Source organism: Oryx dammah, unplaced genomic scaffold (genome assembly GCF_014754425.2).
Source record: "Oryx dammah isolate SB20612 unplaced genomic scaffold, SCBI_Odam_1.1 HiC_scaffold_3, whole genome shotgun sequence".
Classification (NCBI taxonomy): Eukaryota; Metazoa; Chordata; class Mammalia; order Artiodactyla; family Bovidae; genus Oryx; species Oryx dammah.
In genome coordinates this window covers 49,586,995-49,601,254 of record NW_024070187.1, presented here as the reverse complement: position 1 = coordinate 49,601,254, position 14,260 = coordinate 49,586,995, and the positions used below count along the sequence as shown (strand labels likewise).

General features: G+C 35.0%; 1 protein-coding gene across 4 annotated transcripts in view; it reads right to left on the bottom strand.

Annotated features, from left to right (window-relative positions):
* The window catches only part of PCDH7 (protocadherin 7), a 469,509-nt gene that overhangs the window by 202,642 nt on the left and 252,607 nt on the right, over positions 1–14,260 (bottom strand). Inside the window, exon 3 of one of the 4 annotated variants that reach the window (XM_040237989.1) lies at positions 12,996–13,091. The exons of 2 other annotated variants lie outside the window; for them this stretch is intronic. In XM_040237989.1, the coding sequence (XP_040093923.1) occupies positions 13,003–13,091 (89 nt within the window). In that variant the 3' untranslated portion in view covers positions 12,996–13,002. Of the gene's footprint in view, positions 1–5,428; positions 13,092–14,260 lie in introns of those variants that run through there. One more of the 4 variants, XM_040237988.1, reaches the window with a different exon arrangement.

The window sequence follows — 14,260 nt, the reverse complement described above, 5'->3', positions numbered from 1 at the left end:
TCTTAATATAAAGCTCAAACCAGTTAAGGCTAAAGGAAATTAGTCATGAATATTCATTGGAGGGACTGATGCTAAAGCTGAAGCTCCAATACTTTGGCCACATGATGTGAAGGACTGACTCACTGGAAAAGACCCTGGTGCTTGGAAAGATTGAAGACAGGAGAAGAGGATAACAGAGGATGAGATTGTTGGATGGCATCACTGACTCAATGGACATGAGTAAGAGTAAGCTCCAGGAGTTGATGATGGACAGGTAGGCCTGGCATGCTGCAGTCCATGGGGTTGCAGAGTCGGACATGACTGAGCGACTGAACTGAGCTGAACTGATCATTTACTAAATTACTATGTCATTCTTTTCCTGACAAAGGTCTGTATAGTCCAAATTATGGTTTTTTCAGGAGTCATGTATAGATGTGAGAGTTGGACCAGAAAGAAGGCTGAGTGAAAACGAATTGATGGTTTTGAACTATGGTGCTGGAGAAAACTCTTGAGAGTCCCTTGGACTGCAAGGAGATCTAACCAGTCAATCCCAAAACAAATCAATCCTGAATATTCATTGGAAGGACTGATACTGAAACTCAAATACTTTGGCCACCTGATGGGAAGAACTGACTCATTAGAAAAGACATTGATGCTGGGAAAGACTGAAGGTGGGAGGAGAATGGGATGACAGAGGATGAGATGGTTGGATGGCATCACTGACTCAATGGCTATGAGTTTGAGTAAATTCTGGGGAATTGGTGATGGACAGGGAAGCCTGGTATGTATGACTAAGGAACTAAACAGAATATAAAGCTCAGAAGAGGAGTGGCTCAGATGGTAAAGAATCTGCCTGTAATGTGGGAGACCTGGTTTGATCCATGGGTCAGGAAGATCCTCTGGAGAAGGGAATGGCAACCCACTTCAAAATTATTGCCTGGAAAATCACATGGATAGAGGAGCTTGGCAGGCTATAGTCCATGAGGTCACAGAGTCAGACACGATAGAGCAACTGACACTTTTAATTTTCAATATAAAGTTCAGAAGCAGTGCACTGAATAAATGTGGAGTATTGATTAAGAAAAGGGAAACATAGATTGCCAACATTACTCTGTGGGTAGAGAGGTAAGTGAGAGAGATTAGTTAGGTCACAGGCAATGCTCTGAAGTTATTAAAATGAAATGTAAATAACAACACTCTATGGGCATGTTCTGTTTGAACAAAGTAGCAGCAGACAACTTCTTCATATCCACAAGACAGATGAGTTGGTTTGGTTCCCTTTGTGGCAGGAGGATGGCAGTAAAAACAATGAGATGGTACCAGGTCAAGAGACCAACAGATAAATTTTGTGTCAGCATGGTTCATACCAGTTGACAACACTCATGTGAGATGAGCAGTCACCAAGATGACATTTTCAAATAACAAGAACAATAAGTGGAGGAGGTGGAGGGAGCTGTGGTTTTGGTAGACTTAGATATGTTTCAATCATAATAAGATCATAATAAAACTATGACAAATTGTCAAGGCTTTATAATGCATTTTACAAGCCACTTTAAATCATTTTTGAAGGATAAAATATGAATGCAAATGTATTAATTTAAAAGTGTTATTAAGAATATAGTAAATATTTTATAAATGTTCCCAAGAAATGATAAATGACTGTATTCATATGGCAAGCAAAGACCTTTGAGAGACAGTAGTGGCACCCCACTCCAGCACTCTTGCCTGGAAAGTCCCATGGACAGAGGAGCCTGGTAGGCTGCAGTCCATGGGGTTGCTAAGAGTCAGACATGACTGAGCGATTCACTTTCACTTTTCACTTTCACACATTGGAGAAGGAAATGGCCACCCACTCCAGTGTTCTTGCCTGGAGAATTCAGGGACAGGGAAGCCTGGTGGGCTGCCGTCTATGGGGTTGCACAGAGTTGGACACGACTGAAGTGACTTAGCAGCAGCAGCAGCAGTCCACCTACAAAATCTATAAACCTATATATTTTCATTTCAATGTAAAAGAACAACTCTGGCTTATTCTTTTCTTAATTTAAATATTTTAGTCATCTAGACTAACAGAATCAACTCTAATTAAATTTTTCCATATTCAAAATGAGATCTAACTCAATTTATTCAGATTAAAACATTTAAAAATAAATTATCTTTCCCTTCAAATCAGTAGAGATACTTTTGGCCTCATATATGGTCCTACTTATTATTTTCTCATTTAACATTGTGTAAAAATCATGTGACTATAACTGAAATTCACACGAAAACTGAAGGAGGCCCCGTTAGCATCCAAAATTGATTTTCAACAATAACAACCAGAAAATTCTGGGACAGAAAATAAAATGAACAGAAAGATAAATGATACTTTAATTAACTCTTCTTCCAGAATGAAGAGTTCTCACCTAATTTTCAGTCTCATGTTTATATTTTCTCTATTCATCTCTATTTGCAAATTTTTTGTAGCCCAACTTTTCTACACCTGATTCATCTTCTTTTATCCTTCAATAAACAGTCATACATGCAAGGATTGTTCCTCTAACATTTGGCATTAAACTTAAAATTTTTTCACCATATTTTTACTGTGACCACCCGTGTAAGAATTTTCTAGAACATATGGCCCAAAGTGGCTATGTCTAAGGAGATCCACCTACAGTTACCAGTAGGAACTAGTGCTACAGGGAGCATTCTGCTCATTAATAAACTGCCTGGTTTCCTAGTGTCCGCATAGTTCCCTGTTTCATCTCTTAGCTGCAGCCAATTCTCATTTTCCAATTCACTCCTAAGAGCACTTCTTTAAGTCTACTGACATTTAAATTCATTTTTTACCATGAAGTGCTGTATTATGCTGTATTATATCCATACTCTATGCCCTCTCTGGGGCTTCCCAGATGACTCAGTGGTAAGGAATCTACTGGCAAGCAAGAGACGAGGGTTCAGTCCCAGGTTTGGGAAGATCCCCGGAGAAGGAAATGGCAACCCACTCCACTATTCTTGCCTGGGAAATTCCATGAACTGAAGAACCTGGTGGGCCACAGTCCATGGGGTTGCAAAGAATCAGACATGACTCAGTAACTAAACAACAACAATGCTAATGCCCTCTCTGCTTGGATGCAGCATCTCCACATGCAGGAGGGTACTGACCCTTTTGTAAGACAGTAGAAACTGTTTCTTTCCTTCCTCCTTTACCCTTCCCTTTCTGTTTGAAACCATCAGTAGGATGTAACGCCTACATGAGCTATTGTGGAAACAGTGGCTGACTTTATTTTCCTGGGCTCCAAAATCACTGCAGATGGTGATTGCAGCCATGAAATTAAATTTCCTTGGAAGGAAAGTAACGACCAACCTAGATAGCATATTCAAAAGCAGAGACATTACTTTGCCAACAAAGGTCCATCTAGTCAAGGCTATGGTTTTTCCAGTAGTCATGTATGGATGTGAGAATTGGACTGTGAAGAAAGCTGAGAGCTGAAGAATTGATGCTTTTGAACTGTGGTGTTGGAGAAGACTCTTGACAGTCCCTTGGATTGCAAGCAGTTCCAACCAGTTCATCCTAAAAGAGATCAGTCCTGAGTGTTCATTGGAAGGACTGATGCTGAAGCTGAAACTCCAATACTTTGGCCACCTCATGCGAAGAGTTGATTCATTGGAAAAGACTCTGATGCTGGGAGGGATTTGGGGCAGGAGGAGTAGGTGATGACAGAGGATGAGACGGCTGGATGGCATCACCGACTCGATGCACATGAGTTTGGGTGAACTCCGGGAGTTGGTGATGGACAGGAAAGCCTGGCGTGCTGTGATTCATGGCGTTGCAAAGAGTTGAACACAACTGAGCAACTGAACTGACTGACTGACCACTTACTAAAGTAGATGAAGGCACACATTTTTTTGCACTGTAATCTATCAGAAAAAAAGATCTTTCATTTGCAGTTTAAGTATCTAAAAGTTTCATCATCAACAAAGTCCTTATGTGCCAGGGTACTAGGCATGGCAAGTAACCCGCAATCACTTGAAAACAGATTTAATGCCTTAAGACTTCTAGAAGAATATGTAATATATGCATTTTACTTATAAATATAATTTTAATGCAACTAAAAAAACATTCTTTTATATCAACTATAGCCAGGCCAAAGTATACTCCACAACACTTAATAAATATCATTTATGTTTTTCTCCCCCCCCGCCCCAAATCCTCAGCAAGGAGCAATCTGATGTTTAATACTATTTTTTCTGGAAAATATATAACTTGTCTAATAAGACCAATTATTTATATCTTTGACATTTGGACTTTATGAGAGTCCTGAAAATAGTTAATCATTTTAATTAGTAATGGTGCTTTTATACAACAAATGTCCTTAGAGTAAACTACTCTGAAATCTCACAGTTATTTATAATAAATTTTTAGCTTAACAAACCTTTATATTGCTAAAATGCTGCTTTTAGTGTCTCTCAATTTATGAGCAAAATTTTAAAACACTGTCATTCTCATTGTTGAATCTCATAAATAAACTACAATTGGAGGTAAAACCTAAACATATATTATAGCATCACTGCAGTGTCTAATAAATGACATTTTTGGAAAGTGGTAGTGTTGCTTACATAAAGTCATAAATGATTCATTACTTTCTTAAATTTTCTCAGCCATCTAATTTTGCTAATCTAGTGCTTTGAGTTTCACACTATTGAGACAATAAGCAGCATGATCCCATTATAAAGTATAGCAAACATTTAAACAATTGATATATTCTTTAACTACTGTTAGATTTATTTATTGGTTACATTAAAATAAAATAAAACAAATATACACATTTGGAAAAATATATTATTACATACCTAGTAAAATACTCATGTTCAATGTACTTTTTCTTTCCTTAAAATAATTATTCTTAAAATTGCTAAGGAGATGATCTGAATTTTGGCTTTTGCCAGTCACTATTTTAATTATATCAATGTTTTATTATATGAAATTATTGGTCTACTTTTATTGCTTAAATTAGATAAATATTAAAATTCTCTCAAATTACAGGAGTAAATACAAGGAAAAATATAGGAGTAGGAGAATAATAAAATGTTATTATGGTATTTCTATGAAATCATGTGTGTGGAACTTTGGAAACTTGCAAAGCACTAAGGAATTTAAAGAACCTCTCATTAAAATTATAAATATTTATAATTTTGACTTAAAGTGCTTGGACAAAAATACAGAAAGATTTTTTTTTCCTCATAACTTACACAAAACTCCTTAAAACTAAAAGAGGTTTGTCAAAAGGAGAATCTTATTACATAAAATATATTGCATTTTCCAGTGTTATTCTTTAAATCCCAAACAATGCATTGCAAATTTACTCATTTAAGGATGTATTTCTTCTGTGATGTATAATAGCCTGATACCACTATTAAGGCAACCTGATTGGTCATAAGCAGATTGTGTATTCTTTGATATATTTTTTTGATATGTTGCTTTGTTTACATAACACTCATATATCCCTGAAATATATTCTGGAAATATAAGAAGAGATTATAGACTCAGTTAACCATATGAGACACCTAAGAAAGGAACCTCTAAAGCAGACCTGGCAGGATATTACGAATTTCCTTCCTCCCTTCCTCACTTTCCCGTATTCCCAGTCTACCTGCTTGTCTTGTCACACAACAAACTAACTAAAAGATAAACATATTTAAAAAACTGTAACCCCCTACTTCACTTATTCTTTCCATGCACATGTACTTTGCTCGGCCTAATTTTATCTTCCCTGTCTTTAGTTTCTAATAGAACAACCATCACAGTTCAGCATATATTCTCAGTCTCTGAGTCAAAACCACACTTAATTCTTAAGTTCAAGCATGACAAAATATCACCAAATGATTTGATTCCTCATTCCTATTGAAGTGTACACTATTTGGATATTTTCCTGTAACCTAATGTGATCCAGCAGAGTTTTCAGTAAAGCACATTAATGGATAAGCTGAAAGTTATCTTTCCATTGATTTTCATGATAAGATTAGAAATTTAGCTCCCTGGAAGAAAAGATATTATGGATATATACTAAAAGATACTTACTATGTAAAACCTATTTAATTCACATATTTAAAGACATATAATATAAAATGTCTTATTGATAAGCAGTTCAGAAATAACAAAAATGTCATTAATAGTATGGTGCTTATCAGAAAAAAAAAAATTTAAATAGGTGATTCAAAACACCTTTGGAAAACCACCAGTCTTCCAATCTCATTTTTTTAATTCTGAATTATAAATTCAGAAATCAGTAAACCTTTAGCACTATGGCCAAGTTTTCCATTAGCCTCACAAAAGTGGCACAACTTCTAAATTAAATCTACATTTATTTGTTTTAAAAATATTTTCATGCATTTTCTTCATTACTTAAACACATTGGCTTAACACGGTATCATACTCAAGAAAGATCACAAAGAATTAAAATCCTGAGCAATAGGCACTATGGTGTCTAAGGACATTTCCCCTGCCCCCAACCCCCTGTCAATTAGCTAATATCCTATTACAAGCAGTTAATGTGCCTGTGTTAACAATTCTCTTTATAATAGGATATTCTATTTATTTAATTGATGCCTGTTGTCCTGATTAGAGTGGACAGGCAAGCTTAAATAATGATGGTTGAGTCTGGTTAAGGCTTATGATTGGAATTTATGGTAACTTGCTCTGCTTTATTTGCTGTAAACTCTAGGGCTGTTGCACAGTGTGGTGTCCCCAGCCACAAATGATGGTGAATGGTTCCTATTAGGCAGCTCTTGGCTTTAAGTTGGACTATATCTTTGACTGGTTTCACTTCTGGCAAAAACTGTTAGTTGAATACAAAGAATGTTTGTAATGTCAACCTTTGCAAAAGGATGCCAACTTCCGTGCCTCTCCAAGAGCACAGCAGGCTACATTACCGAGTGTTTTTCTGTTTCTTATGAATAAAATTGTTTGCTTTCCTATTTCATCTTGCTGATTCCAGATAAACAGTGCATCCAAGGACATAAAAGAAAGTGTCAACTTCAACTCACCCAGATCTCTACTTTTAAGCAAGATACTTCAATAAATTTGGTAACCCCCAACTGGGATTCAAAAAATGTGGATTTCACTGTTCTCTCACTAACTTAATGACTTTGAAAAATTACCTTTTTTTTTTCCATTAACTAGATTTCAAAATGAGGAATTTTCAGATAAAATAATTTTTTCCAGAGAAAATAATTTATGATTCTATGTGAACGCTTTATATTCCACACCTTAATAAATTGAAGACCATCAAACATTAAATTAGTTTTGCAAGGTATTACAACTCTGTTATAGTAAGTTTCACTATAATAAACAGCACTCAAAATGAGGACAGACTTGTCTCCAGAAGCAAAAGAAGTGATGCTTCCAAAATGAAAATTAATAACTTTGTCTTCAAAAGGGTAGCTTTAACAAGATAAAAGAGTGTCACTAGAACATTGTAGCACAGGTTAAAAATTAGATGACTTATGTTAAAAATTCTTAATCCAATGAAATCTTTGAGAATTATGTTACCAGATTCTAGCACAGAATTATTGTTATTATATCTCATGATTATCATAGAATCATAGAGCATGAGTGTTGGAATTTGTGTTGTCTAATTTATAATCTTATGAATGAAGTCCTTTAATAATGATTTTGGGAAATTATCATGGAACCTTAGCTCTAATACATTCAATGATAAAGGTTTCAAAATACTGACTATTCTATGGAACTGAGTTTGTTGAACATTTCTTAAGATAATACATTTTCTTCTTAGAAGGAAGCAATTTTCTACCATGTATACCTACTAGCATTTGTTCTTGCCTTCAGGAATCACTAAGAATAAATTATCCTTTGTCTCTCTTGTGCATTAAAGTGCTTCAGATATATTTTAAATGACTATCCTCTCCTCAACCTGTCTTCCTCAGCACATCAAACATTTCCTTGGATTCACATATTTTTAAAAACCCAAAAAGTACCTGTATATGCATTCAAAAAGGAAAAAGTATAAAAAAGTAAATGATAACAATCATCAAACTTTTTTTAAATTAGAAGCCTTCTTAGAAATTAAGAAGCCTGTAACATGAATTTTAATTGATCACATGATCATAGCAACCATGCCACAGAGTCAATGCAAATTCTCAGAATCCTTCTCAAGAGAAAGCTCCAGAAAGAAAATAGGTCAACACATGGTAACACTAAAGATTACATCCCTCAACTACTGTGGTTTTCATATGTTACACAGGAGGAAACCCGTGCTCACTGGGAGGTTAAATATTGTTAACTGGCAAACCAATACCAAAATCCCAATTTCTAAAATTCCTAGTCTTCCATATTTGAAAGATACTTTAAAGATCAGTTAGCTAAATTCCTTATTTTGGTGAAATAAGCGAGGCCTTGAAAGTTTAAATGATTAACATGTATTTCCTATGTTTCACTACTCTCTTTCTAAAATATTAAAAGAAATTTTAAAATATTAAATTACATATATGCACATCTTCAGTAGCAGTGACAGAGCAACCTTAAAACAAAAGTTGTTTTAAGAATTTTCCCTAAGACTCATGTATAACCAAATACCAAAAGGGCATTATTTCGGGAATTGAATCTAAGAAAAGCAGAACTTTTCTGAGAACTTCCTTTGGTCGTACAAAGCAACACTGAGTAAGAACTTTTGTAGGCACTAGAGCTTTTGAAAATATAAAGTCAAGCACTATAATTACCGTATGGAAGACATTCATTAAGAATATATAGGTTTATAATATATGAAGCACAGTGAAAATTGAAATCTTGGGTAGGGTCAGGGAAAAGTCAGGTAGCATAAAAAGTATTCTCTGCCAGCAAATTAATTAAATCTCCCAGTTCTAGGAAAGAACATATATTCTGTGTAGACACTCATAGAAAGGTAGATGTGCAGTGCTTTGGAGATAGTGCTGTAATCTACTCATAAATAGGACTCAACAAAGGACACCGACAGCAATTTGGCATTAAAAAAGAGTTCACATGCATGGAGAATTTACTTTACATTAGCTTTTACTGAGGAAACTCCATAACTGACAGGGCAACTTTTACACATCTTTCAAACTTCTTTTGTTCTAGTTTGACATCTATGTGTGAGCACATAGTTAGTCACTAAAGTCAATAATTTGCATTGAGAAAATAGTTTTTGCTTTCTTCTACTTTTCTGTTTGTCTTTGATTTCCACTGATATTATCCATATAAAGCTATGTATTCTTTAGTGTCAAAAATGTTAGAAGGATGAATGAGGATCTTAAGGGAAAATTCATCTCATGTACCAACTCAAACCAAAATATTCAATCAATTAAGAAATAAAAAGTAGAGACTTCTGCATGTGTGCTTAGTTGCTTCAGTCATGTCTGACTCTTTGAGACCTCAGGGACTGTAGTCTGCCAGGTTCCTCTGTCCATGGGATTCTCCAGACAAGAATGCCCTCTCCAAGGGATCTTCACAGCTCAGGGATTGAACACACATCTCTTAAATCTCCTGAATTGGCAGGTGGATTCTTTATCACTGAGACACTTAAATTCTTTTACTTTCATCAAATATTATTTTTTATTTCATTTTTCCTATATTTTTTCATTCATTTTTATTAATTTTATCTATATATTTATACTATATACGAGCCAAATCATACATTTATTCTATATAATTCAGATAAAAGGTATTAATATATGCAGTTTTAAACTGTAATTCCTTTTGTTTCCTGAAATTATTTAAACAGATTTTTTGGGTTCTTCATACTGCACAAACATAGACATGTAAACTGAAGGAGCCCATCCTGAATTCCATCTTTATTTTGACAAAGTATTTGTCACTAAATGAAAATAACCAGAATGCTAAAATGATTTGCAACCAACAGAGCAATTTGAAAAACTGGGGCTATAAACTAGAAAAAAGAGAAATAGAGACATTATATAGCTAGCCATTATGATGGAGTGTCTACCTGAATTTCAATTGCTGGAAGTACTTTGGAGTACATTTGGAAAAGGAATAGTACTTACATTTTGTGTTTTCCCAAAGGAAAAATTCAGGATAAATGGATTTAAGTTCTGGGAAGGCAAATTTTGGCTCAATATAAGAAAAAGCTGAAAAGTTAAGTTAAAGATGTCCCCAAATAGAGTGAGCTACCTCCAGATTTTTTGTCACCAGAATCATTCAAGCAGAGATTAGTGATTCTTATGATGGTGCTGAGGGATGCATGAATAATCTAAAACCAGATTGGCTGATGATAATCTCTTTACCAACTCTTAGAATTCCATGATTAATTCAGCAAACATTCATTCCATGCTCTAGGCACTCCATATAAAAATAGAAATAAACTGATCCTTATATTCACAGAGCTAATGAATTGGTTAATTCTAAGATCTTATTGGTTAAAAGTCTAGGAAAGAGGTTATTTTGACTTGTACCCTAATTTTCCATTAATCTCTGCCTCAATTGTCCCCTCTAGGCACAACCTTTTTAGTTCTAAGTACATAGCTCCAAGTTAATGCTTAAGCCCTTATCTTGCTATCAAAAGCACTGTTCCCACAGAAAGAATCCTAGAAAAATTCAGTGTACACAAAGCAATGTGTCTTAACTCCCTTTTCTCTTTTCAGCCATTTTACCTCAAAGGCTTTTCTAAGAATAAAGGAAACATGAACTCATAAATAAAGTCCTTTTTCTCTACTTGCACTGATTTTTTTTTTCCCTGTAAGTTTTCTTTCATATTTTTTTAAAGTCCTCTCAGTGTCTGTGGTTTTCAGTGATCTGTTTCTTTCAATTTTTTATTGCTTTTCAATGTATTCACTTTCCCCATATCTTTTTGATTCTATATTCTCAAAGATTTTTTCTTTTCTTTTTCAGTTTACCTTCTTTTTCTCATCTAATTTTACTCCCCCATTTCTTTCTTTTCTTGTATGTAACCTGTTAAGACTCTAGCTCTATGGTGCATATTTCTTTTATTCATCTATAAAATAACAACAACAAAAAAATTTCTCTGACAACCTTTCCTCAAACTTCAAAATATTTTGGTTGAATTGTCTCCTTTCCATGTGAGATATAAGTATATCTATGTTTCTTTTCTTACTACTAGATTTGATAAATTTTATAAAATTTAAATGATTTTTTCTATGTTTTCAATTATACTTACTTGGTTTTTAATTGCAGGTCCTAAATTTAGGGAGAAAAATAAATGACTTATTTTTTATAATAAAATATATTAAGTTATCTATGAAGCTAATAACAGTCAAGAGCTACAAATGAAGGGAAATAAAAAGGGTAGAGGTAAGTGTGGATGAGAAGGGTCCCTATAAGAGTGAAAAGAAGAATGACTGTGTTCTAAAAATTCATTCATCTGTTCAACGTTTAGTGAGTAGCAAACACGGTGGACATAGAAGAGTTCATAAAGTATAAGATGGAATCATAGAAACTTAAGAGTTGAACATGAATGAGAATCCCAGCTTCGCTGGGGAGGAAACAGGAGACTCTGCAAAAGACACAGAGCAATCTTGTGTCAATTCTGAGCAATCATGACCACTTTAGGTTTCTCCAAGCCTCACTGTTTATCGTTTAAATATGAATATTGACAATTTTTAACTGTGTTCCTTTGTGTGGAATGAATTAAGAAAATAGGGATTCTTAAGCTTACTTACACTGTGCTGGACACACAGAAAACCCTCTGCACATTTCCTGTTACTGCTTTTGGTGTGAATTTTCCAAGCAGACCTGAGGAAATGGGTCTCCAGATGGAAGGACCCAACAATGCAAAGTTCTGTGGACAAGGAAAATTATAGCCATTGGGAAAGATGGGGTAGGCCAGAACAGAGTACATCCAGGGTAAGTGCATAAAGTAAAGACTAGAAATGTAGGTAGAAATGAGATCACGAAGGCCAACCAATGATTTCAGAGCTTTTAGGGATAAGAGACTCTGCATTTGTGAATTAAGATTTATGGTCCAGTCTTTAACGGTCAATGGTCACATCAGTGAAAATTCCTGTCAAGAATCTGCTTCATTTATATACACAAACAAGTCTTACTTTGGCTACAGGAATACCATAGTGTTGCCACACACAGGCACACCTATAGACACACTCACTGTTTTTCTTTAAAGACGTTTACTAAAAATCTTCCCAGCCCAAAGGCAGTAATCTAGTTCCTTGCCTCAAAGATCCTAATAGAGTCACAAAGGTGTAGTGCAAAGCCCAACACGCCCTCAAAACAAGCCCCTGCAGGAGCAAGGAGGACCAGTTCTCCTGGTGAAAAAGGAAATCAAGAAGGTGGGCGTTTCCCATAATGACTTACAGTTTGTGTTTTTATAGGTTAAGACTCTGCTGGAGTTTGAGCCCTGAGGGCTTAGCTCCTTTCAAAATTATCAACCTGAAAGAGGTAAACTTGACCAAGGCCCTCCCCCACCTTCCTCAAATCCCACCAGCTGAGCTGACAAAAGAAAGCTTTGCAAAAAAGCCATTAGCCTGCACTCAGCTCCCACATCTGGATGACCTTGATTTGTGGAGTATTTAGATTTAATTGAAATGGCTCATACCTAATTTTCTATAACCAGATGAATAAGCATTATAATTAAAGTACATACAGTTTTGTGTGATGCTTTTGGAAAGTTCAAATGCTAAAATAATTGAATTTTGAGTTAAAGCTCACAAAATATTCTCCTTTGCAAAGATATGTCATATAAAAAGTCTTTGTAAAACATTGAAAGTGGCATATACATATATATATATATATACAAGGTCCTTTTTTTTTTTTTCTATACAATCAGTTGAGGAAACTGCATAGCCCCTTTCTCTGAAAATGATACAGGTTATTCTTACGTAATCCTTTACATTTAAAAATCTACAGCTGTGCAGGGAATTCTGAAATAGCATGCCTTAATAGGTAAAGATTTACTCAAGTTGTGTAATTCCCCTGTATTTAGTGGATGCATGAGTTTTCTCTATATAAAAGAGATAGACTATTAATGGAGAATGCAGAAGAGGGGCATTGTACTGCTTCATGAGGACCACCATACCTGTTGATTAATGGAGAGGCCTTAACAGCACTCTTCTTCCATGCGTCTTGCCATGAGGAAAGGGGAGGAAGGGAAAGGTAGTGATGGCAGCAACACCTGGGGAAGGGAGATGGGGACATATGTAAAGGGAAGATCAGCAGCCCCTACACCACGGTGTCCATCCATAGACTTGCCAATGAAACAATTTCCGAAAGACTTGAACTTGTTTTCTCTCTTTTTTAAAAAAAATCTAGATAAATTTTAAAGATAATTTAAACAAATTAGGTATTTTGAATGGCGTTAATCTCATCACTCTCCAACTATCAACTATCCTCTTCTAAGTCTGGGACATGGGGGCTGCTACATGTTATGAAAGTGAAAGTGAAGTTGCTCAGTCGTGTCTGACTCTTTGCGACCCCATGGCTCCTCCTCTGTCCATGGAATTTTTCAGGCAATAGTACTGAAGTGGATTGCCATTTCCTTCTCCAGGGGAATCTTCCTGACCCAGGGATAGAACCCAGGTCTCCTGCATTGTAGACAGACGCTTTACCGTCTGAGCCACCAGGGAAGTTCAAACTACCATCTTATTCTCACTTTTTGACTAGGCAGGGTAGCTTATGGCAGGACTAGGCAGGACTTTGATATGTGGGTACAGTGTTTTGTTTTTCTTTTTTACAACAGATTTATGAAAAAAAAAAACTGCAGGATAAATAATACCAAATGGGTATGTATATTTTTGCCCAACACACAGTAGGATTATTACCATTTACTTGTTCACATCTTCTTTATTACATTCTCCTAAGGGTGTGTAGTTTTGATATCAAAACAACTTCAACTTGTTATTTTAACAAAAAAGAATTAAATTTAGTAGAATCCCTATATACTTCAAGAGACCAAACTAATAAAAGTTGTAAAAAGGTTCATGTTTTAACTATATTTTTGTAGCCATGGTTTAATCTGAACTATACGTAATTTTTTTATATGAAAAGAAGTACAATGAAAAAGTTTCATAAAACATTGTTGATAATACTGAACTCTTTGAATTTTAGTAGTGATCAACTGGTTTAGTGAATCAATATAAAAGGCAATACCACCTGAAAAAGACATACTGCTACATATTTTGCTCTTGATATTTGTTTTCAGAGAAATCTTTGCCTTTGTATGTTTATATTGAAATACAAACTTCATATGAAAAATGACATTTTGTATGATTTAAGGAAGCTTTTATACACCCTGGAGATAAGCTTATTAAAAATATGTATATTTTTTAAGAAAAGAAGAGGTTA